We start from the raw sequence: 26,159 nt of genomic DNA on the forward strand, positions 1-26,159 counted from the left end.
AGTCCGATCATCACGTGAGTTGAGTATAGTTTCAGTGGTAAGCATCCCTATGCTAATCATATCATCTATATGATTCATGATCGACCTTTCGGTCTCATGTGTTCCGAGGCCATGTCTGCACATGCTAGGCTCGTCAAGCTTAACCCGAGTGTTCCGCATGTGCAACTGTTTTGCACCAGTTGTATGTGAACGTTGAGTCTATCACACCCGATCATCACGTGGTGTCTCGAAACGATGAACTGTAGCAACGGTGCACAGTCGGGGAGAACACAATTTCGTCTTGAGATTTTAGTGAGAGATCACCTCATAATGCTACCGTAGTTCTAAGCAAAATAAGGTGCATAAAAGGATTAACATCACATGCAATTCATAAGTGACATGATATGTCCATCATCACGTGCTTCTTGATCTCCATCACCAAAGCACCGGCACGATCTTCTTGTCACCGGCGCCACACCATGATCATCCATCAACGTGTTGCCATCGGGGTTGTCGTGCTACTCATGCTATTACTACTAAAGCTACATCCTAGCAAAATAGTAAACGCATCTGCAAGCACAAACGTTAGTATAAAGGCAACCCTATGGCTCCTGCCGGTTGTCGTACCATCGACGTGCAAGTCGATATTTCTATTACAACATGATCATCTCATACATCCAATATATCACATCACATCGTTGGCCATATCATATCACAATCATACCCTGCAAAAACAAGTTAGACGTCCTCTAATTTTGTTGTTGCATGTTTTACGTGGTGACCAAGGGTATCTAGTAGGATCGCATCTTACTTACGCAAACACCACAACAGAGATATATGAGTTGCTATTTAACCTCATCCAAGGACCTCCTTGGTCAAATCCGATTCAACTAAAGTTGGAGAAACCGACACTTGCCAGTCATCTTTGAGCAAAGGGGGTTACTCGTAACGATGAAACCAGTCTCTCGTAAGCGTACGAGTAATGTGGGTCCAAGCCGCTTCAATCCAACAATACCGCGGAATCAAGAAAAGACTAAGCAGGGCAGCAAAACGCACATCACCACCCACAAAAACTTTTGTGTTCTACTCGAGAAGACATCTACGCATGAACCTAGCTCATGATGCCACTGTTGGGGAACGTCGCATGGGAAACAAAATTTTTCCTACGCGCACGAAGACCTATCATGGTGATGTCCATCTACGAGAGGGGATGAGTGATCTACGTACCCTTGTAGACCGTACAGCAGAAGCGTTAGAGAACGCGGTTGATGTAGTGGAACGTCCTCACGTCCCTCGATCCGCCCCGCGAACAATCCCCGATCAGTCCCACGATCTAGTACCGAACGGACGGCAGCTCCGCGTTCAGCACACGTACAGCTCGATGATGATCTCGGCCTTCTTGATCCAGCAAGAGAGATGGAGAGGTAGAAGAGTTCTCCGGCAGCGTGACGGCGCTTCGGAGGTTGGTGATGACCTTGTCTCAGCAGGGCTCCGCCCGAGCTCCGCAGAAACGCGATCTAGAGGAAAAACCGTGGAGGTATGTGGTCGGGCTGCCGTGGAAAAGTCATCTCAAATCAGCCCTAAAACCTCCGTATATATAGGTGGGAGGGAGGGGGCCTTGACTTGGGGCTCAAGGAGCCCCAAGGGGGTCGGCCGAGTCCAAGGGGGAGGACTCTCCCCCCCCCAAACCGAGTTGGACTAGGTTTGGTGGGAGGGAGTCCCCCTTCCTTCCCACCTCCTCCTTTTTTTTCTTTCTCTCTTGATTTTCTTCTCCTTGGCGCATAGGGCACTTGTGCGCTGTCCCACCAGCCCACTAAGGGCTGGTGTGTCTCCCCCAAGGCCTATGGGCTTCCCCGGGGTGGGTTGCCCCCCCCCCCGGTGAACTCCTGGAACCCATTCGTCATTCCCGGTACATTCCCGGTAACTCCGAAAACCTTCCTGTAATCAAATGAGGTCATCCTATATATCAATCTTCGTTTACGGACCATTCCGGAAACCCTCGTGACGTCCGTGATCTCATCCGGGACTCCAAACAACATTCGGTAACCAACCATATAACTCAAATACGCATAAAACAACGTCGAACCTTAAGTGTGCAGACCCTGCGGGTTCGAGAACTATGTAGACATGACCCGAGAGACTCCTCGGTCAATATCCAATAGCGGGACCTGGATGACCATATTGGATCCTACATATTCTATGAAGATCTTATCGTTTGAACCTCAGTGCCAAGGATTCGTATAATCCCGTATGTCATTCCCTTTGTCCTTCGGTATGATACTTGCCCGAGATTCGATCGTCAGTATCCGCATACCTATTTCAATCTCGTTTACCGGCAAGTCTCTTTACTCGTTCCGTAATACAAGATCCCGCAACTTACACTAAGTTACATTGCTTGCAAGGCTTGTGTGTGATGTTGTATTACCGAGTGGGCCCCGAGATACCTCTCTGTCACACGGAGTGACAAATCCCAGTCTTGATCCATACTAACTCAACCAACACCTTCGGAGATACCTGTAGAGCATCTTTATAGTCACCCAGTTACGTTGCGACGTTTGATACACACAAAGCATTCCTCCGGTGTCAGTGAGTTATATGATCTCATGGTCATAGGAATAAATACTTGACACGCAGAAAACAGTAGCAACAAAATGACACGATCAACATGCTACGTCTATTAGTTTGGGTCTAGTCCATCACGTGATTCTCCCAATGACGTGATCCAGTTATCAAGCAACAACACCTTGTTCATAATCAGAAGACACTGACTATCATCGATCAACTGGCTAGCCAACTAGAGGCATGCTAGGGATGGTGTTTTGTCTATGTATCCACACATGTAAATGAGTCTTCATTCAATACAATTATAGCATGGATAATAAACTATTATCTTGATACAGGAATTATAATAATAACTATATTTATTATTGCCTCTAGGGCATAATTCCAACACGTTTTTCCTCCTATAAGACTTTGTCCAGGCTTGTCCCCTGCTACAAAAGGGATTGGGCCACTTTGCTGCACCGTTGCTACTTTTTTTACTTGTTGCTTGCTTCGAATCATCTCACCACACAATCACTTGTTACCGACAATTTCAGTGCTTGTAGATATTTCCTTGCTGAAAACCATTTGTCAGATACTTCTGCTCCTCGTTGGGTTCGACGCTCTTACTTATCGAAAGGACTATGATTGATCCCCTATACTTGTGGGTCATCAAGACTCTTTTCTGGCGCCGTTGCCGGGGAGTGAAGCGCCTTTGGTAAGTGGAACTTGGTAAGGAAACATTCATATAGTGTGCTGAAATTTATTGTCACTTGTCACTATGGATACTAATCCTTTGAGGGGCTTGTTCGGGGTATCTTCACCTCGAACGGAAGCACAAATAGTTGCTCCTCAACCTGCTGCACCTACTGAAAATATTTTCTTTGAATTTCCTTCGGGTATGCTTGAGAAACTGCTGGCTAATCCTTTTACAGGAGATGGAACATCACATCCAGACTTACATCTGATCTATGTAGATGAAGTTTGTGGTTTATTTAAGCTTGTAGGTGTGCCAGAGGATGAGGTCAAGATGAAGGTATTTCCTTTATCTTTGAGGATAAGGTGTTGACATGGTATAGGCTATGTGATGATACTGGATCATGGGAATACAATCGGTTGAAATTGGAATTTCATCAAAAGTTTTATCCTATGCATTTAGTACATCGTGATCGAAATTATATTTATAATTTTTCGCCTCGTGACAGAGAAAGCATCGCTCAAGCTTGGGGGAGGCTTAAATCAATGCTATATTCATGCCCCAATCATGAGCTCTCGAGAGAAATTATCATTCAGAACTTTTATGCTCGGCTTTCTCATGATGATCGCACCATGCTTGACACTTCTTGTACCGGTTCTTTTATGAAGAGAGATATTGACTTCAAATGGAATTTATTGGAGAGAATTAAACGCAACTCTGAAGATTGGGAGCTTGAGGAAGGTAAGGAGTCAGGTATGAATTTCATGTTTGATTGCGTTAAATCCTTTGTTGAGACAAATACCTTTAGTGATTTTAGCGCTAAGTATGGACTTGACTCTGAGATAGTAGCTTCATTGTGTTAATCATTTGGTGCTCATATTGATCTCCCCAAAGAAAAGTGGTTTAAATATCACCCTCCTTTAGAAGTCAATGTAGTTAAACCCACTCCAGTTGAAGAGAAAGTCATTGCCTATAATGATCCTGTTGTTCCCAATGCTTACATTGAGAAACCACCTTTCCCTGTTAGGATAAAGGATCATTCTAAAGCTTCAACTGTGATACGTAGAGGTTATATTAGAACACCTACACCCACTGAGCAAATTAGAGTTGAACCTAGCATTGCTATTATCAAAAGATCTTCTGTCCAATGATGTTGAGGGACATAATATTCACTTCTGTGAAGATGCTGCTAGAATTGCTAAACCTCACGTCAGAGACAAACATAGGCCTGTTATTGGCATGCCTGTTGAAAGTGCATGCTATGCCCCTAATCGTCTTTTGGTGTTAATGACAACACATACATAGGAAACTAATTCTATTTGTTGAGTGTATCTCAGGATGGCAAGTACTTTAGTAGATTGAGAATTATGTGCCAAAGGTTGTCTGAGAAGTTTGGGGATTTATATTTCGAGAAGGCTCGGGATTAAGAAAAGATGATGTAGACTAGTCTTTTGAGTTTACTGATATTGAGTATAGGGATCCCGCACTATTAAGAGGGGATCACAGGTTTTGCGATGAACTTGCTCATACCACATCTTTACTGTCATACCCAATACCACATATTCTCCACTTTGTTCTTATATCAAAACAGGCTTACTGCCTCGGACATCCGACTCCCTCCGGACGTCCGGCTGGCTTCGGAAATCCGCAACTCTTCACCAGAAGTTTGTGAGTCATATAACTCGGAAATCCGGCTCCCTCCGGACATCCGAGGACCGGACGTCCGACCAGCCCCGGAAATCCGGAGCCCTGCACTAGTAGAAGTTGAGTTCTATAACTCGGATTTCCAGCTCCCTCCGGACGTCCGTGGGCCGGACGTCCGACCTCCTTCGAAAATCCGGAACCTACCACCAGAAGAAGTTGAGTTGTATAACTCGGATTTCTGGTCCTCTCCGGACGTCCGGTTGCTGTTCATTTCAAAGCAGTTCAGTCGTATCTATAGGCCTCGGACGACCGACCCCTGTCGGACGTCCGACCCCTCGCGGACGCCCAGACTTCCGGCAACTGTCGGACGTCCGGACCCTGTGTGACTTAAAGTGTCCCCAACGGCTGTATTTCACTCCCCACTATATATACTCTTCTCCCACCTCGTGAAAGGGTGTTCAACACACCTAGAATACACCCAAGAACACCTTTCTTCTCACTCACTCTTGTCTACACCAAATCCTAGATCCCAAGAGCATTTGTGAGTCCCTTTGAGTGTTGTTCCAATCAAAAGATAGATCGTCTCCCTCTCCTCCTTCCCACCAAAGTGATTTGTGATTTGAGCAAGTTTTGAGCAATCCCCGTGATCTTGTTACTCTTGGAGGTTGGAGACTCCTAGGCGGTAGGAGTCTTTCGGAGAGGATTCAAACCATTGTGATATCCCCCGGAAAGTTTGTGAAGGTTTGGAAGCCACCTCAAGGCTTACCACTAGTGGTTGAGAAACGCCTTCGTGGAGTTATCTCAAAGGGATAATAGGGTGAGCCTTCGTGGCGTTGGTGTGCCTTCGTGGTAACATCTGCCCCTCTAACGGTGACGTAGCTTCCCTCCAAGGAAGTGAACATCGGGATACATCCTTGTATCTCTTGGAGTTTCGGTTATTCCTAACCCTAACTCTCTACTTGTGTTAATCCTTATTACGTACTTGTATTTGATTATTGTTTACCGCTTGTCTTACTTCACTCTAAATAGATTACTCCTTGTCATAGCAATTATTAGGCTTACACTCATATTCCGCACTTTTGCCTAAAATTGCTAAGTAATTATTAAAATTTGGATTTGTACCTATTCACCCCCCTCTAGGTCCATCTCGATCCGTTTCACCTGTGGTTTCTGTTAAGATAGGAGATCATTGTTATCATGGCTTACGTGACGTGGGTGCTAGTGTTAGTGCAATACCTCAATCCTTATACGATGAAATCAAAGATGAGATTGCACCTGTTGAGATAGAGCCTATTGATGTCACTATTCAGCTTGCCAATAGAGATACTATCTGCCCTGTGGGAATTGTTAGGAATGTTGAAGTCTTATGTGGTAAAACGAAGTATCCTGTTGATTTCCTCGTTCTTGCTACCGCACAAGATAGCTTTTGTCCCATCATATTTGGTAGACCTTTTCTCAATACTGTCAATGCTCATATTGATTGTGAGAAGCAAACTGTCACTGTTGGCTTTGAAGGTGTGTCACATGAGTTCAACTTCTCTAAGTTTGGTAGACAACCTCATGAAAAGGAGTTGCCTAGTAGGGATGAAACTATTGCCTTAGCTTCTATTGTCGTGCCTCCTACTGATCCCTTAGAGCAGTACTTGCTTGAGCATGAAAATGATATGCATATGGATGAAAGGGATGAGATAGATAGAGTTGTCTTAGAACAATATCCTATCCTTAGGAATAATCTGCATGTTGAACTGCTTGGGGATCCACCCCCACCAAAGGGTGATCCTATGTTCGAGCTTAAACAGTTGCCTGATACTCTTAAGTATGCCTATCTTGATGAAAAGGAGATATATCCTGTTATTATTAGTGCTAGCCTCGCAGAGCATGAAGAAAAGAAGTTGCTAAAAACTCTGAGGAAGCACCGTGCTGCTATTGGATATATTCTTGATGATCTTAAGGGCATTAGTCCTACCCTATGCCAGCACAAGATTAAAATTGATCCTGATTTCAAACCAGTTGCTGGTCATCAAAGGAGATTAAATCCTAAGATGAAAGAAGTAGTGAGAAAAGAAATACTAAAGCTCCTGGAAGCGGGTATTATCTATCTTGTTGCTCATAGCGATTGGGTGAGTCCGGTGCATTGCGTCCCTAAGAAGGGAGGCATTACCGTTGTCCCTAATGATAAGGATGAGTTGATCCCACACAGGATTATTACTGGCTATAGGATGGTGATCGATTTTAGGAAACTGAATAAATCCACTAGGAAAGATCATTACCCTTTGCCTTTTATCGACCAAATGCTAGAAAGGCTGTCCAAACACACACACTTCTGCTTTCTAGACGGATATTCTGGTTTCTCCCAAATACCAGTTGCACAATCTGATCAGGAGAAAACCACTTTCACCTGCCCTTTCGGTACCTTTGCTTATAGACGTATGCCTTTTGGCCTATGTAATGCACCTGCCACCTTTCAAAGATGTATGATGGCTATATTCTCTGACTTTTGTGAAAAGATTGTTGAGGTTTTCATGGATGACTTCTCCGTTTACGGGTCTTCCTTTGATGATTGCCTCAGCAACCTTGATCGAGTCTTGCAGAGATGTAAAGACATCAATCTTGTCTTGAATTGGGCGAAGTGCCACTTTATGGTTAATGAAGGCATCGTCTTAGGACATAAAATTTCTAAAAGAGGTATTGAAGTCGATAAGGCTAAGGTTGATGCAATCGAGAAAATGCCATACCCCACAGATATCAAAGGTATAAGAAGTTTCCTTGGTCATGCTGGTTTCTATAGAAGGTTCATTAAAGACTTCTCTAAGATTTCTAGGCCTCTTACCAATCTCTTGCAAAAGGATATTCCTTTTGTTTTTGACGATGATTGTGAGGAAGCCTTCGAAATACTTAAGAGGGCTTTGATAACTTCATCTATTGTTCAACCACCTGATTGGAACTTGCCTTTTGAGATCATGTGTGACGCTAGTGATTATGTTGTTGGTGCTGTTCTAGGGCAAAGAGTTGATAAGAAGTTGAATGTTATTCACTACGCTAGTCAAACTCTAGACAGTGCCCAGAGAAACTATGCTACTACGAAGAAGGAGTTCTTAGCAGTCGTGTTTGCATGTGAAAAGTTCAGGTCTTACGTAGTTGATTCCAAAGTCACCATTCACACTGATCATGCTGCTATTAAGTACATCATGGAGAAGAAGGACGCTAAACCTAGACTTATCAGATGGGTTCTCGTACTACAAGAATTTGATTTGCACGTTGTCGACAATAGCAGATAACTTGTCTAGGTTGGAGAACGTTCTTGATGACCCACAACCTATTGATGATTGCTTTCCCGATGAGCAACTGAATGTCATCAATGCTTCACGTAGTGCACCGTGGTATGCTGATTATGCGAACTATATCGTTGCCAAATATATACCACCTAGTTTCACGTACCACCAAAAGAAGAAATTCTTCTTTGACTTGAGACACTACTTTTGGGATGATCCTCACCTTTATAAGGAAGGAGTAGATGGTGTTATTAGACGTTGTGTACCTGAACATGAACAGGGATAGATCCTACAGAAGTGTCACTCTGAGTCCTACGGAGGACACCATGCGGGAGATAGAACTGCACACAAGGTATTGCAATCAGGTTTCTATTGTCCCACTCTCTTCAAGGATGCGCGTAAGTTTGTCTTGTATTGTGACGAATGTCAAAGAATAGGTAATATTAGCAAATGTCAGGAAATGCCTATGAACTATTCACTTGTCATTGAACCATTTGATGTTTGGGGCTTTGATTATATGGGACCTTTTCCAAAATCCAACAGGTATACGCATATCTTAGTTGATTACGTCACTAAGTGGGTATAAGCTATCCTCACTAGTAGTGCTGATCACAACACCTCTATCAAGATGCTGAAAGAAGTTATCTTCCCTAGGTTTGGAGTCCCTAGATATCTAATGACCGACGGTGGCTCACACTTCATTCATGGTGCTTTCTGTAAACCGCTTGCTAAGTACGATGTCAACCATATAATTGTGTCTCCCTACCACCCTCAGTCCAGTAGTCAAGTAGAGTTAAGCAATAGAGAGATTAAACCGATTCTGCAAAAGACTATCAACAGGTCTAGAAAGAATTGGTCTAAGAAGCTCGATGATGCATTGTGGGCTTATAGAACTGCCTATAAGAATCCCATGGGCATATCTCTGTACAAAATGGTGTATGGGAAAGCATGTCATTTACCTCTTGAGCTAGAGCATAAAGCTTATTGGGCAATCAAAGAGCTCAACTTTGATTTCAAACTTGCCGGTGAGAAGAGGTTATTTGATATTAGCTCGCTTGATGAGTGGAGAACTCAGGCATATGAGAATGCCAAGCTGTTCAAAGAGAAGGTTAAGAGGTGGCATGATAAGAGGATACAAAAGCGTGAGTTCAATGTAGGTGATTATGTCTTGCTATATAACTCTCGTTTAAGATTCTTTGCAGGCAAGCTTCTCTCTAAATGGGAAGGTCCCTATGTTGTTGAGGAAGTATATCGTTCCGGTGCTATCAAGATCAACAACACGGAAGGTAATTGTCCGAGAGTGGTAAATGGGCAGAGAATCAAGCAGTATATCTCACGCACTCCCATTAATGTTGAAAGCAATATCATCAATACCATAACTTCAGAGGAATACCTAAGGGATGTTTACCAGCCTGTTTCAGACTCCGAAAACGAAGAGGTATGTGATTCGGTAAGAAAACAGAGTCCAAAACTTTTCCAGTAGGAAATTTTCTACGTTTTGGAATATTTGAAAAAAATACAAAAATTGGAAGTAGTCCGGAAAGTGCGCGAGGAGGCGACAAGCCTGCACGGCGCGGACCCACCCCTGGCCGCGCCGTGAGGGCTTGCGGCCACCTCGTGCGCCTCCCGGACTCCGTTTTCGTGCAGGGTACTCCTTCTGATCTGGAAAAAATCATTATATATACTCCCGTTTGGTTTGACCCGTGCATCATGCAGATTTCCTCTATTTTTCATTTCAAGCCTGTTTCTGTTGCAGATCTAGATCGCCATGACTTCCCCAAAAGCTCCGAAGGACAAGATCTTCGAGAAGGTCATCAATCCCTACCTCACGGAAGTGATGCAACACCCTCAATGTATCGAGATGCGTGAGGGGGTGTTGCACATCCGTGATGTTGCGGGGCCTAAGAAGACCGGAAGCATGGAGACGAGGCTCAAAGCAATAGAGCAACAAGTCTTCAAGTGCCAAGGGATGGTGGAGCATGGACTCAACGCCAACCACATGATGATCACGGAGTTCACCAACAAGCACATGATTGATGCCAATGACATTGGGAAGCACCTCTCCAGGCTCTATGACAGGGTTGATCAACTCCAGGGCCAGATCTATGACCCGCAGAACCAAAACTGTGAGTATGAGTATAGATTTAAATCAATAAGGTTGGCTGTAGATTTGAGGATTCCAGGGACTCGTTCATCTTTCCATGATGGAGCACCTATGCCTTGGAAGACGGAGGATCAAACTCATGTTGCAACAACTCCACCATCACCACCAAAGGAAGACAACTGAGCATTGGTATGGGCAATCCCCTTGGCTTTTGCCAAGCTTGGGGGAGTTTCCCCGGTATCGTATCACCATCACATCTTTTGCCTTTACCTTTGTTTTAGTTTTGCTTTTCAGTTTTCTTTTTCTCTAGTAGTTTAAAAGTCTTAGTGTTTTAGTTTCGAGTTTTGCTTTGTGTCACCCCCGATGTATTCTTGCTCGTGAGCCATATAATAAAGAGTGTCTTAGTTGAAGGGCTTTGCCTCTTGCCATGATCAAAAGAGTGGGAATAGAACAAAAGCATGACAGATCATGTAATGATCTTATGGGAAGTGATGACTTCACATATAAAAAGAATGAAGATTGAAACTTGTCGAGGGTAGGCAAACGCAGACCTTGGTCATTGTTGCAATTAATATGAAGTGATAAGGAAGGAGAGGTTCACATATAAATATATCATCTCTGACACCATCTATGATTGTGAACACTCACTAAACTATTGCATGCCTAGAAGTAGATGTTGGACAAGGAAGACAACATAATGAATTGTGTTTGCTTGGCTCCGAACAATGTTATATGATTAGAGATCCCTTAGCATATGACGATTGCTTCCACCTCATATTAGCCAAAACCTCCCGCACTAAGTAAAGACACTACTTGTGCATCCATAAACCATCAACCCAGTTTTGCCATGTGAGTCCACCATACCTACCTATGGATTGAATAAGATCCCTCAAGTAAGTTGTCATCGGTGCAAGCAATAAAAATTGCTCTCTAATATGTATGATCTATTAGTGTGTGGAAAATAAGCTTTATACGAACCTGTGATGAGGAAGACATAAAAGCGACACACTGCATAATAAAGTTCTTTATCACATGAGGCAATATAAAGTGACGTTCCTTCGCACTAAGAGGACACGCATCCAAACCTCAAAAGCGCATGACAACTTCTGCTTCCCTCTGCGAAGGGCCTATCTTGTACCTTTACTTTTTGTCCCTGAAAGAGTCATGGTGATCTTCACCAATTCCTTGTTTCGCCTTTATCTTGGCTAACGTCATATGCTTGGGAAAGACCTATATTCATAGGTCAACTTCGAGGTAAGTATTCATTAATTATTATTGCTGACATTACCCTTGAGGTAAGCAGTTGGGAGGCAAAACTGTAAGCCCCTATCTTTCTCTGTGTCCAGCTGAAACTTTGATCTCATGAGTACCACGTGAGTTGTAGAAATTGTAGAGAACGAAAGAATGATTGAGTATGTGGATTTGCTTTACAACTCTTATTTGACTCTTTCTAATGTTGTGATAAATTGCAATTGCTTCAATGACTAAAGGCTATCGATTGTTACTTCTCGGTAAGGTTCTTGATCCATGCTTTACTTTGTGAAGAAATTATCACTTTAGCATGATAGATTATATGTTGGTATTGTTGTTCTGATCTTGATCATGATGCATGCATGTTTGTATCTTGTTTTGTCAACACCTCTCTCCCTAAACATGTGGACATATTTATTGAGCTAGGCTTTCGCTTGAGGACAAGTGAGGTCTAAGCTTGGGGAAGTTGATATGTCCATTTTGCATCATGTTTTCATGTTGATATTTATCGCTTCTTTGGCTGTTATTTCACTTCACGGTACAATTCTTATGCCTTTTGTCTCTTATTTTGCAAGGTTTACATGAAGAGGGAGAATGCCGGCAACTGGAATTCTGGCCTGAAAGTGGAGCAAAGTTGAGATACCTATTCTGCGCAACTCCAAACGCCGTAAAAATCAACGAGGATTTTTTTTCCCGATTTATCAAAAATACTGGGCCGAAGAAGTGCTAGAGGGGCACCAGGGGGTGCCCACAAGCCTGCACGGTGCGGCCACCCCCCAGGTCGCGCCATGAGGGCTTGTGGGCAGCCCACTGGCCCACTTGCTCCCCTCTTTTGCTATATGGAGGGTTTCGTCCAGGAAAAAAATCAGGGAGGAGCTTTTTCGTGGTTTCGCCGCCACCACGAGGCGGAACTTGAGCAGAACCAATCTAGAGCTCCGGCAGGACGATCCTGTCGGGGAAACTTCCCTCCCGGAGGGGGAAATCGTCGCCATCGTCATCACCAACACTCCTCTCATTGGAGGGGACTCGTCACCATCAACATATTCATCAGCACCATCTCATCTCCAAACCCTAGTTCATCACTTGTAACCGATCTCTGTCTCGCGACTTCGATTGGTACTTGTAAGGTTACTAGTAGTGTTGATTACTCTTTGTAGTTGATGCTAGTTGGATTACTTGGTGGAAGAGTTTATATTCAGATCCTTGATGCTACTCATTACCTCTCTGATCATGAATATGATTATGCTTTGTGAGTAGTTACTTTTGTTCCTGAGGACACGGGATAAGTCATGCTAATAGTAGTCATGTGAATTTGGTATTCGTTTGGTATTTTGATGTGTTGTATGTTGTTTTTACTCTAGTGGTGTTATGTGAACGTCGACTACATAACGCTTCACCATTATTTGGGCCTAGAGGAAGGAATTGGGAAGTTGTAAGTAGATGATGGCTTGCTAGAATGACAGAAGCTTAAACCCTAGTGTATGTGTTGCTTCGTAAGGGGCTGATTTGGATCCACTAGTTTAATGCTATGGTTAGACTTTGTCTTAATTCTTCTTTCGTAGTTGCGGATGCTTGCGAGAGGGGTTAATAATAAGTGGGATGCTTGTCCAAGTAAGGGCAGTACCCAAGCGCCGGTCCACCCACATATCAAACTATCAAAGTAACGAACGCGAATCATATGAACATGATGAAACTAGCATGACAGAAATTCCCGTGTGTCCTCGGGAGCGTTTTCCTCCTATAAGACTTTTTCCAGGCTTGTCCCTTGCTACAAAAGGGATTGGGCCACTTTGCTGCACTGTTGCTACTTTTGTTACTTGTTGCTTGCTGCGAATCATCTCACCACACAATCACTTGTTACCGACAATTTTAGTGCTTGCAGATATTTCCTTGCTGAAAACCACTTGTGAGATCCTTCTGCTCCTCGTTGGGTTCGACACTCTTACTTATCGAAAGGACTACGATTGATCCCCTATACTTGTGGGTCATCAGGGTGTCACGAAGTGGTGGCGGAGAGAGGGTTGCGTCATGGCTTGTGGTGAAAAAAAGTCTCTGTACCCTCCACTATATCTAGGAGGGATGGGAGAGGTGGCGCCCTAGGGACTTTTCCTAGGGTTCGACCGATGAAAGGAGGAGGGAGGAGAACTCCTCCTCCTATTTGGTTTGGCCCACCTCTCTCTCTTTATCCACTTTGGCTGAAGAGGACCACTTGGGCTGGCCGGCCAGCCCACCAGGGGTGGTGCGCCACCCTTGGGCCTGTTTGGTCCCCTTTCAGGTGGGTGGCCCCTCCTGGTGGAACCCCGAAACCCATTCGTGACTCCTGGTACTTTACCGATAATGCCCGAAATCCTTCTGGGAGATAAATGGATACTTTACTAGGAAGGTTATGTCCCATCATAGTAAGCTAATACGGATGGATGGGACGGGCGTTGAACAGGATACCGCACGGCCGGCCCGAGGCTAGGGTAGCAGGTCAGCGAGAGCAGTCGGTCGGACAGCCAGGCAGTCAGGGGGGGGGGGTAGTCGGTCGGAATGTTTCAAAGCGCCAACTTCTCTACTTTGGTATACCCACGGGTCATATCCCCTACATTTGGTTTCATCATTATGCTTGTAGGTAGAAATCATCGTAGGAGGCCAATGGGCCAAATCACACCAACCGGCCCAGAGGCATAACCGATCATAATTGGATTGGCCCAAAACTGCGTGTTGAACAGTCATGGTCCCTAATTGTTCATATCCCATTGAAAATAACTAGACCAAAACCAATGAAGGCCCCAAAATATCAGGCCGTAAACATCGGGTCGTAACATGGACTGATAGTAACAATGGGCCGTTAATAGGCCCAAAATAAGATGCAGGACTTATTTGGCCCACATAGGTCACGGGCCCTTAACAGGTTGAAACTCAACTCGTGCCATGATGGGCCATAAGATACCCAACGCTTTTAGCATGCTGAAAGAAAGCTTGGTCTTGAAATGAGGTGGGAAGCCCATGGGCCGAACCCTACCTTAGACCAGTGTTAGTCCAATTACATGATTGGTTGTTAACAGGCCGAATGTGGCTCGGGCCATAAATGCGCCGACGTACTACATAGGCCTTTAACATGCCGAATGTGAAGGCAGGCCGTAATTTTGACCTCGAGGACATGGTATGTTAATAGGCTTAATGTCACATCAGACTATAAATGGCCCAAGTGTATTGTCAACCATTAATAGCCAAAAATTTACACAGGCCATGAAAAGGTCCAACTCTTTAACAGGTCGTTAAAAGGCCAAAAGATAGACCTCACATAAAACAGCCCAACTCCAGCATGGGTTGTAAATAGGCCGAAAATACACCCTACCATAATTGACATAGCGGATTGTTAATGGGGCGGAGGTGTCGATGGGACGCAATGATGTCGAATGGAAAATGGGACGATGATGGGACGAATTGATACCCTCCTTTTGGTTCGTGGCTATAAATGGGCCATGTGCAAGAATGTCGTTATTGAGCCGACTTGTTTATACTAATGGGCCATTGTTAAGCCATGTCACCTGTTGACGTATCATAGGCGCCACCCGTCCAATGGATGGATGACATCTGTCGCAATGCGGAGCTGACATGTGGTTCCGTCGACGAATGAGAAATTAACAGGTGGAAAATCACCATTGGTTGTGTCTATTAACGGGTTTCAGCTCCAAAACCAACACGGGATAGCTTAACGTTGATGCGTTATGGTGGCTCCCACGTGTACGTTACCCTTGACGAAATCACTTCCAGGATGTGTGATTTATCATTGAGGGCACTTCTGTGATGATAAATGGAGTATTGTCATGGAACACTTGTACGACAACACAGGTATGTCTATCTTCATTCTGACATAAAATCCTCACGGATGTACATGCGTGACATAAAACGTGACCTACCGTGACAAACATGTATTATCACAATAGTGGGTTTTTATAGTGCATAGTATTGCCTATGTAGTGTACTTCATCTTCAATCGCCGATCTTGACACGGGAGAGGGCAAAACTTTATTCGACGACTCGGTGACGGTCGAGGAGAATAGATTTTGCTCCTCTAAGTGCCATAAGGGTTCAGAGGTCCTCTTAGGTGTCAATTAGAGGAGAATGAATTTATCCTCCTCATACGCTGGATAGAGGATTGGTAGCAAAATATATTTTTATGTTTGAAATGTGAGCCTTCCATAGGTTTGTTATGGTTGTATCCATAATAGCCTATGCTCCTTGAGACGTGTCGTTGGGGATGTTGTTGTTATGATGTGTGTTCGTCTTAGAGCATCTCCAACAGCCGCGCAACCGCCGCGCGCGCTAAAAGAATTTTCCAGTGCCGAAATAGCCATTTTAGCGTGCCGGAGAGCGCTGGCTCCAGCGACCGCCGCAAAATATAGCGTGTGCGAGCCGCTCGAGTAGGTGCACTAAACTACACCGCGCGCGAGCAGCCGACGCTTGCAACATATTCATTTTTTGCCAATTTGGTGATATTTCAAACATCAAAACAAGGCATAGTTCATGACATAAATTTTTTGAAGACATGACACATCGCATCTCATCATCCAACCAAGTTCAAAATCACCCAACATAGTTCATGACATATAAATTCACACAAACAAATGGCACATCAACAGTCATGCCTCATCCCCCTCATCTTCATCCTCCTCTTCCTCTGATTCTTCTTCCTCATCTCACGATGTTTCTTCCTCCTCTTCTTCATCATCATGCGCTGCATCAACATGGGGAGCTCGGAAGGTGTTGGCATGATCTTCAACGGCATCATATGAACGTGCGTGAGACACACTGGAAGAGATGCGTCCAACCATGTCACCCGGAGGTGCTTCCATGCCTCCCATTTGAGGGAGTCCTAGACTAGGGGGTCCTCGGGCCGCCGGCCTATCTCTACGGGCTGGACTCATGGGCTACTTCGGGCAGCCGATGACATATACGAGGAAGATTCCACAAGACTTGGTGATCAAGACAAAGACTCCTCTCCACCAATGTAGCCGACTAGGACTCTTGTTATCCTAGGCCTCCGGTGTGTTATATAAGCCGAGGTCAGGCTAGTTGATAGATATTCATTAGACACAACGTCTACATCATTAGGGTTTAGATCATAACATATGATCTCGAGGTAGATCAACTCTGTATTCGATACTCCATCATTAATATAAACAAGAGCAGGACGTAGGGTTTTACCACCACCAAGAGGGCCCGAACCTGGATAAACATCATCTCCCCTGTATCTTGTTACCCATCGATCCAAGATCCACATTTCGGGACCCCCTACCCGAGATCCGCCGGTTTTGACAGCGATACCATGTCACCCGAAGGTGCTCCCATGCCTCCCATGTCACTCAGAGGTGCTCCCATGCCTCACATGAGAGACGCAAAACTCATGCCTCCCATGCATTCGAACCCACCCATGCCTCCCTTGCTTCCCATGGAACCCATGGTTGGAGGTGCTCCCATGCCTCCCATGGTAGCTCCGAAGCCACCCATGCCTATTTTTTGTACCAAGACTTCTTCACAAGAAAGATTGACGTACTCCTTTTGCTTCTCATCGAGGATATATTTGTCCATGAAGATCAATGATTTCTCCCATTCCAACAATCTAGTTCGCTCTTCCATGGCCAATTTTTTCTCCTTCAATGCCACCTTCCTCTCATCGGCCTCCACCCTCCTCTCCTCGGCCACCAACCTCCTAACCTTGGCCGCTGCATCTTGGTTCCTTGCCATCTTAATTACCTTGTTAGCTTCCTTCCTTGCGTTCACAATAGCTTCCATAGAAATTTTTAGCTCATCATCGCCTTTCCTCTTCTTCTTTCCTTTTGCGTCTTTCTTGCCTCCATTTAGTTTTTTTTGCTTAGAGTAGGCAACCGAGTTTGGTGTAGGGCTTCTCTTGTCGTCTTCACTTGATGCCTCTGCCTCATCATCATCCAAATCAATACTTCTCTTGTGCTTGTTGGTCTCCTCACTGACACCTTCCATTTCTCATCATACTTCAACACCTCATAGCCATGGGGCAAGGTAAATGGCCTCCCTTTCTTCATATTTCCTTTCTTGGTCTTCTTCTCCTCTCATTGAAATAAGTTTTTTGCAATAGTGAGCTACAAACAAAAGAACAAGTTATCACTTGAAACACCAAAGAAAAATCATGAACAAAGAAGAAGCGTGAACATGGAAGAATCGTGAATGAAATGACACTTACCATATCTCTATAATTAGTGCCACTTTGGTTTACGTGTCAACCGCCTTAAGTGGGGACGCCCACTTTTGACAATCTCTGTTGATTGTCGACCACCAAAAACGAAGAGATCTTATTCCACTTTTGTTGTGCAAATCAAAGTGCACCTTCATCCGGATCCAATATGCATCTCTACTTTGGCCCCCTCCAACGGTGGCATTCCTAGACACTTGCAACCATGTATTGCATAGCAAGACGTCTTCGTCCATGGTGTAGTTGCCCGCTCTTTCTTTCGGTGCATCGATGATACCCTCACCATCCTCGTCCACCTCAAACTCATGATCATCGAAATGCATCTCATTGGTTTGAGACCAATGAGAATTGTTGGAGCCAACACCCATAGTTGACACACACACACACACACACACACACACACACATATATATATAACAAATTTTATCTACCACCGGTGGTAGTTACCACCACTTGTGTTTTGTATGTTGTATGTAGTATCTATCAAATCTGATAGTATGTACATGTAGTATATAGTATATAATAATGTTTAGGTAGTATATATATATATACTATTTTTTGGTAGTATGTATCATATTTTGTGTATGGTCTTTTTTACGTATAAATATATATGTATTTCACAAATATAATAAAAACTATGTGCTAACTTGTAATTTTTTCATGTAAGTCACTTTGGAACATCTTATATATAGTATATGAACATAATTAAAATTATAAATTAGTATACTCCCTCTGTTCCAAAATATAAGACCTTTTAGGGATTTCACTAGGAGACTACATACGGAGTAAAATGAGTGAATCTATACTCTAAAATATGTCTATGTACATCCGTATTTGTTTATAATACAATCTCTAAAATGTCTTATATTTAGGAACGGAGGGAGTATATACTACCGCATAATAGTGTATACAACATGTGGGGTAACTACCCCTGGGTGGTAGGATGTATATATATATATATATATAATAGATTCTACCACCTAGTGGTAGTTACCACCTAAGGATCCACCGTTGATCTGTTGTGCACGGATGGAGCGTAACCTTTATACTAGATCGTCTCGAGAACTTAACGGGCTAAATGAGGTTTCACCCAACCCAATTAGAATTGATTGTCTTATCTTTTTTTTGAATCCATGGTACCTCATCCTTATCCGGCTACTAACGAACATAGCCAGTCTCTTTACGTGAAAATAGCTTTTATCTGTACCTTTTAGTTACCAATAACAAACAAGCTGATCTCTCTTTTCTCTATCGAATTGTTTAATCTCTTCGGAGTTTCTTTCGTCACCGGTTGGTGGCGGCCGGCGTCGTGCCTAGTAATTTTCAACGTTACAGAATGACCGTGAAGGCAATGGCGACGGCCGCGAGGTATAGCTACAATTGAATTTCTTATAGTAAACGGGAATCTCATGAGAACACTGTCACATGCATGGATGACAAACTGCATGATGTATGGATGCAACACGTGCATGTATATGATTTTGCCATCTCGTACTTCATACAAGCACCATCTAAAAGTAAATATACTCCTGTGTATATTCGCAGTAAACTGTTTGAATTTAAGTAGTATGTAAATATTTATTGTTCCATATATTCCAATTTTTTAAATACCTTCAATGAATTAGGTTTGTCGGCCGGGCGCCGCGTATACGTACACTTGTTTCTGTATACACCATAATGACATACTACATACTTGCTTACATAAATGGTATATACTCCATAATAGCTGTACAACTACACACTACAGTTTCTATATACTTCATATTTTCTGTATTTTATCCTATCAAGCTGCACACAACACTCTTATATCATATACTGCTTACTCCATACTACATAATCTTTCACAAATACAATATACTCCTTACTCCATACTACATACCTTTTCTCAAATACAATATACTCCTTACTCCATATATACTACATACTTTTTCTGAAATACAACATACACCATACTCCTTATATCATACTATTTTCTTCAAATCAATACGCTTCATACTCTTGTTAAATGTACAATGTACTTTTAGAGCCCGTTTAAACAAATACAGTATGTTTCAAAATATACTTGTAGGATATCGTCACCTCTATCCATGCCGTCAAATCCAAATATACGAATGGGATCTTTCTTCTGGCGTCTCACGCGAAACCACAATGCCCCCTTTATAGCTAGCTTCACCCGTGGTTAGTTGAAAGCATTCTATTTGTGTGATCGGTTTGGAAAAAATATTAGAGAATCAGTTGAAAAGTTGGACGTACCAAACCACCTAAAAATCTGGAATTGCTTTATTATCCAAACCAACCTCCTAATTACGTACGTCTGCTAGCGGGTTGGAGGATTCTGCCCATATTCGACAGCCTAGCTCACCTTCTTTCCTTGCTGCTAGGTTCGGGACACGTGAAGGCTAACTAAATAGGTGGTAACTACCACTGGTTGTAGATAAAATTTGTCATATATATATATATATCATTTAAACTATAAAGTATGTACAACAAAACAAATAAGCCATCCATATGTATCCATTCATAAAAAAACAACATCGGAAAAAACCGAGCGAAATTTTACCTTGCAGGCATTTCATCGAACACAATGTGCGCATCGTCCGCCGACGCAGCAAGCGAGCTCACCGGTGCTTCGATCACCGTCGTTCGTACTCCCTGCAAGTTTCTTCTTCAGTCGTCTAGAGGAGCCATCCGCCGCCTTGTTCTTCTTCCCGGAGACCTTGCCCTTCTTCGCCACCGCCGCATTTGGGAGCTTTGAGGAGGAGGCACGTGGCTTTAGGGCGGGCTTCGGCGCGCCGCCACCCGCTGCCGAGGTCTACCGTGGCGCCATGAAAAGGCCGCACGCGAGGCTCGTGGTTGGAGAAGCACTGGCGGAGGCGAAGCCAGAGCTCCCCGCGCTAGGGTTTGCGCCGGCGGCGACGACAGCGGAGGCGGCGACGGGGTCGCGCGCGTACGGAGGGGTGAGTGTGATGTCGGCACGGCCGTCCATCGGGCGAATCCGCGGGCGGGGCGCGGGCGAAGCGAAAGCGGGAGGTAGGAGAAGGTGATTCGCGAGCGCTTGAGTGTGCAACGCGCGGGAGCGGACGCACGAGATAACGGCCGCGATGTCGTTTCGTCCCGCGCGCTGAACTTCTTATGCAACGCCCGTGATTTTTCCGCCTCTGCTGGAACGCCTGAGTTGGGTGTACGCGTTCAAAAACCCTTTTTTCCAGCGCGTCGTTTATATAACGCGGCTGTTGGATGTGCAAGCCTTCCATAGATTTGTTATGGTTGTATCCATGATAGCCTATGCTCCTTGAGACGTGTCGTTGGGGATGTTGCCGTTACCATGTGTGTTCGTCTTAGAAGTGAAGAATCTATGTAGAAATACAGTGTTACGGTTTGTGAGGTTTGTTCATTCCTATGATGCGTTGCACCCAAATGTGGAATCTGTTATGCAATTTGCTTGTGTTTCTTTTGTATAGGCATGAGACTCTCCTCCCTTCCTGGTGGATGACACGGGAGGAAGAATCTATGATGCCGCATGCTTTCCGTATGCTCCATCTTCTAGTACTTTGTCATAAGAGTAATGCTACATTTATAAAGACTTATTTAAAGATTTTACGTATAAATTGATGTGTAAAATTGTGATTGATAATTTAAAAATGAGGAACCCCATCCTTCCTGAAAATCAAGGAGAAGAGAAGAATTAGTTTGAAAGGTTAAATAAACCTTTGTAAGTCTAGCATTACTATTGTCACAACGTCTCATTTCCTAGGCCGGCCAAGTCCAGGCTTCCAACTAATTAAGTTCAGTTCAGAATTACAATGCCATACCATAACCCGAGTCGTCTCCTTTTCCATCACTCAACCGAAACACAAAATCTCTACGAGCTGGCAGGGATGTGAGAAGACGAGCTCGCCGATCATATGACACACATGATCTAGAGAGTATCTAACGGGGTGAGAAACCTACTGAACTTTGAGCAATTAAGCATGGACTTTCCGGAGCAACAGCAATGCTTAGGAATTTAGGGGAATGCCATTTCCTCCACCCGTATGGATGGCTAGAGATTAGGCGAGCCGGGTGGTAATCATCACATGGATAGCCAAAAGAGGTGGGGAATTTTGGTATGCTGGCTCTGCTCTGCTCTCCTCTCCTCTCATCCCCTGAAGAACGCAAGCAACAGTGCGTCGTGGTGGAAAGGGACGTGAACCGAGTTCCCACCGAGGCCGGCTTCCCCTCCTATTCTTGGAGCCTTGGGGCTTCGGCAAGCGGCAAGCCAGTGTGAACTTGGCTGGCCGGACTCCTGTATAAAGAGACCCATCGGTGCGGGAAGACCGGCAGCAGCAAGGACGGCAGCCATGGGCTCTAAGGACGGACACCCCGCCACCGCCGCCGACGCCGACGCAGACGCCGTGTACCTCCACGGCATCCTGGAGGTGACGGTGTTCGAGGCAGACCACCTCCACAACGCCATTCATGGCCAGATCATCAAGGTAAATATGCGATCGTTACATGCATGCAGAATGGCTCGTGCTCGCTTCACTCGTTCTTGGGTTGTTCTCGCCACGCTTGCTCCGTCCACTCCAGTTCCGTACGTCGTTTGGCCTGAATGCCATTCACCTTTCCGCCATGAGCAGCTGTAGAAGCTTCCGATCGTCCGAACCAGCTAGTGGCGCCCGCCGTAGCCTTTGCTTTGGCGCTCATGCATGGTTGCTTGTGAGCCGATGGTTTGGACGTCAAGGATACTCTCCTTCCTCCTTTCTGGACATTGCGATCACCTACCACCACTAGCTAGCTCGCCGCTGCACCGCTCATGTCACCTCTGCAGGGTGCTTAATTACTTGCTTGTCGAGGTAAAAATGAACGTAACATGACAAGACGGAGATGCCGATGAGATGAGTACGTTAGACCAGGCACGGCAAAAGTCTCTGGTTTCTTGGTGTGCACGCTATAGAGTACTGCTGCGGTGTAAACGTAATGGCGCCACGTGGTTTAATCCGGATCTGGTGATGAACATACACGAGCAGGCGACGGAGAGTCTGGAGCAGTCGCTGGGCGTGCACTGCCTCCAGCGGAGCAGGCTGTACGTGGACATCGACGTCGGCGCGGCGCGGGTGGCGCGCACCTGCGAGGTGGAGCCCCACGGCAACACCCCGGTCTGGAACCAGTCCTTCCGCCTGCACTGCGCCTACCCTGCCGCCGCGATCACCTTCACCGTCAAGAGCCAGCACCTCATCGGCGCCAGCGTCCTCGGCCACGGCTCCGTGCCCACGGCCAGCGTCGCCGCGGGGGAGCCCCTCGAGCTCTGGGTCGGCCTCCGCGGAGGCGATCGCGCGCACGGGACGCACACCCCAAGCCTCCGCGTCTGGCTGCAGTTCCTGGACGTCGAGCTTGACCCGTGCTGGGACGCCGGCATACGGCTGCCCGGCTACGCGGGGATCAGGCCGGCCTTCTTCCCGGAGCGGACCAACTGCAGCGTCACGCTGTACCAGAACTCGCACCTGTCGAACGGGTTCGACCCGTCAGTTCGCCTCGACGGCGGGCGGCCGTACCGGCCGGCGCGGCTGTGGGAGGACCTGTACGTGGCGATCCGTGACGCGCGCCACTTCGTGTACGTGGCCGGGTGGTCGGTGAACACGGCGATCACGCTCGTGCGCGACGCGAGCCGGATGATCCCCGGCGCGGAGGGCGTCACGCTGGGCGAGCTCCTCAAGCGGAAGGCTGACGAGGGGGTGACGGTGCTGGTGATGCCGTGGCAGGACAAGACGTCCGTCCCGTTCCTCGGCAACACTGGCGTGATGAAGACGCACGACGAGCAGACCCGGGCGTTCTTCCATGGCACCAACGTGCGGTGCTTCCTCTGCCCGCGCGACGCCGACGCCGCGCTCACCCTGGTGCAGAGCATCGAGATCAGCACCGAGTTCACGCACCACCAGAAGACGGTCACCCTCGACGCCGCCACGCCGGGCACCGCCGACGGCCGCCACGTCGTCAGCTTCATCGGCGGCATAGACCTCTGCGACGGCAGGTCCTGGCAGCACAAACTGTTCAACTCTCTTCAACGCATTTTAAATCATCACCAATGGTTTTACTTTTATCTGACGAGATGCGAGGTGTTCGACCAGGTACGACGATGAGAACCACACGCTGTTCCGGGAGCTCGACACGACCTACTCCCGCGACTTCATGCAGAACAACTTCAGGCACGCCTCGCTGCGGTACGGCGGACCGAGGGAGCCGTGGCACGACGTGCACTGCAGGCTCGAGGGCCCTGCTGCGTGGGACGTGCTCGCCAACTTCGAGCACCGGTGGAAGAAGCAGGCGCCGGGGAAGATACGGGGCTGCCTGCTCGACCTCAGCCCGGAGACGTTCCCCGATCCCTGCACCTTCGACAACGACGACGGCACCGGCTCGTGGAACGTGCAGGTGCTCCGGTCTGTCGACGACGCGTCGGTGGTCGGATTCCCCACCGACCCGGGCCAGGCCGCCGCGATGGGGCTGACGAGCGGCAAGAACCTCACCATCGACCAGAGCATACAGATCGGCTACGTCGAGGCCATCCGCCGCGCGCGGCGGTTCATCTACATCGAGAACCAGTACTTCCTCGGCGGGTGCGCGTCGTGGGCGGAGGACCGGGACTCCGGCTGCCTCAACCTGGTGCCCGTCGAGATCGCGCTCAAGGTCGCCGCCAAGATCCGGCGCGGCGAGCGGTTCGCCGTCTACGTCGTGACCCCGATGTGGCCCGAGGGGGAGCCGGCGAGCGACTCCATCCAGGCCATCGTGCGGTGGAACCGGCTGACCGTGGAGATGATGTACGGCATCGTCATGGAGGCGATCGACGACGCCGGGCTACGCGGCCAGGCGCACCCCTGCGACTACCTCAACTTCTTCTGCCTCGGGAACCGGGAGGCGCGGCGCCCCGCCGAGTACGTGCCGCCGGCGAATCCGGAGAAGGGCACGGACTACTGGCGCGCGCAGGCGAGCCGCCGCTCGCCCATCTACGTCCACGCCAAGCTCATGATCGGTGCGGGCTATCCGCGACCTTGATTAATCTAATGACGCGTCGCGCCATGTCGCCGTTTGCGAGCTCTCGGCGTCCCACTCTCACCGTGTCTGGCCTGTTGTGCAGTGGACGACGAGTACGTCATCGTGGGGTCGGCGAACCTGAACGAGCGCTCGCTGGCGGGCAACCGGGACAGCGAGATCGCGCAGGGGAGCTACCAGCCGGCGCACCTGAACGGGCCGGGCGGCGGGCGCGCCCGGGGGCTCGTGCACGGGTTCCGTCTGTCGCTGTGGCACGAGCACTTCATGAGCCACATGTGCGCCGGCGCCGGCGCCGGGGAGGACGTATTCTTGGAGCCCGAGAGCGCGGAGTGCGTGCGCGCGGTGCGGCGCGCGGCGGAGGCGCTGTGGGACGCGTACACGCGGGACAGGGTGGAGGACCTGCGAGGGCACCTGCTGCCGTTCCCGATCAGCGTGTCGGAGTTCGGGGAGGTGGCCGCCCTGACGGCGGACGGCTGCTTCCCCGACACCAGGGCGCCGGTGAAGGGGAGGAAGTCGGCCACCCTTCCGGCCATCCTGACCACTTGAGTCCGTTCTTTCTGCCACGTGAGGATTACGTAAAGACGAACCTTATTCATATGATTTAAATGATTTTATATTAGCATGCCACGAAAGAGAGTAAGCAAGCGTATGATGGCACCTGGTGAGCTCTCTAAAGAGTGAAATCCAATTTGAATTTTCCAAACACGCCATCCAAGCCAACACGATTGGGTGGCTAAATTATCGGACCAAAGAGTCATCTCATGCGATGAACATGTGTGGACATGCGATGAACATTATTTTGCTACACTTATGTAAGTTATATATGTAAACTGTACATAACTTACGTGTTAGCTGATTTGGCCTAATATGGTTGAACAAGAAATTAGACCGAGACCCACACCGTCCTGAAAATCAGGGATGCTGATTAGTTTAGAAAGAACCTCACGTAGGATTACGTAGATAGATTACGCAGGTCTAGCATTATTGGTGGACTTATTGTGAAGCTTTGCTACACCTACGTGTAGTTACGTGGGAAGAGGGGTTACGTAATGATCTGGCATTATTTAATTGGGTATTAGTGGAACACAGGCCCACACCGAAAACCAGGGACGGTGGTTTGATTAGTGGTGCAATAGTTTACGTAGGTTTAAGTAAAAACCTTACGTAGGTATGGTATTTTCGCTTATTGTGTATTAGTAGATGTTTAATTTTTTATAAGGTTTAATTTGAAAAAAATATGTTTAAATTTGGTGCATGCTAATGAATTGAAACTACGGAAAGTATAATTCATCAGTTTTTTTAATGGAACATGGTAGGCTTTATTAATCAAGCGGCAATATTACAGGTATGACACTGGTATCATGTGAAACCCAAGGAAACATGACAACCATGATCTTTTTTTTTGCGGGAAATGACAGCCATGATCTA

At 46.6% G+C, this 26,159-nt stretch overlaps 1 protein-coding gene across 1 annotated transcript; it reads left to right on the forward strand.

Moving 5' to 3' along the window:
* The first annotated feature begins 21,863 nt into the window (after positions 1-21,863).
* LOC123398059 (phospholipase D alpha 1-like) lies at positions 21,864-25,359 on the forward strand. Its single transcript, XM_045092570.1, has 4 exons — positions 21,864-22,180; positions 22,715-23,715; positions 23,813-24,711; positions 24,817-25,359. Exons 1-4 carry the CDS (start codon positions 22,046-22,048, stop codon positions 25,275-25,277), a joined length of 2,496 nt encoding a protein of 831 aa, XP_044948505.1. The 5' UTR covers positions 21,864-22,045; the 3' UTR covers positions 25,278-25,359.
* The last annotated feature ends 800 nt before the right edge of the window (positions 25,360-26,159 follow it).

This window comes from Hordeum vulgare, chromosome 5H, assembly GCF_904849725.1.
Source record: "Hordeum vulgare subsp. vulgare chromosome 5H, MorexV3_pseudomolecules_assembly, whole genome shotgun sequence".
Lineage (NCBI taxonomy): Eukaryota > Viridiplantae > Streptophyta > Magnoliopsida > Poales > Poaceae > Hordeum > Hordeum vulgare.

What these genes read in the sequence shown, in the direction of transcription:
- LOC123398059 (XM_045092570.1), top strand. Translation starts at nt 22,046, where the DNA reads ATGGGCTCTAAGGACGGACACCCCGCCACCGCCGCCGACGCCGACGCA. An exon ending in TTCATGGCCAGATCATCAAG is followed by an intron (nt 22,181 to 22,714) that starts GTAAATATGCGA and finishes ATACACGAGCAG; the next exon opens with GCGACGGAGAGTCTGGAGCA. An exon ending in CCACGCCAAGCTCATGATCG is followed by an intron (nt 24,712 to 24,816) that starts GTGCGGGCTATC and finishes CCTGTTGTGCAG; the next exon opens with TGGACGACGAGTACGTCATC.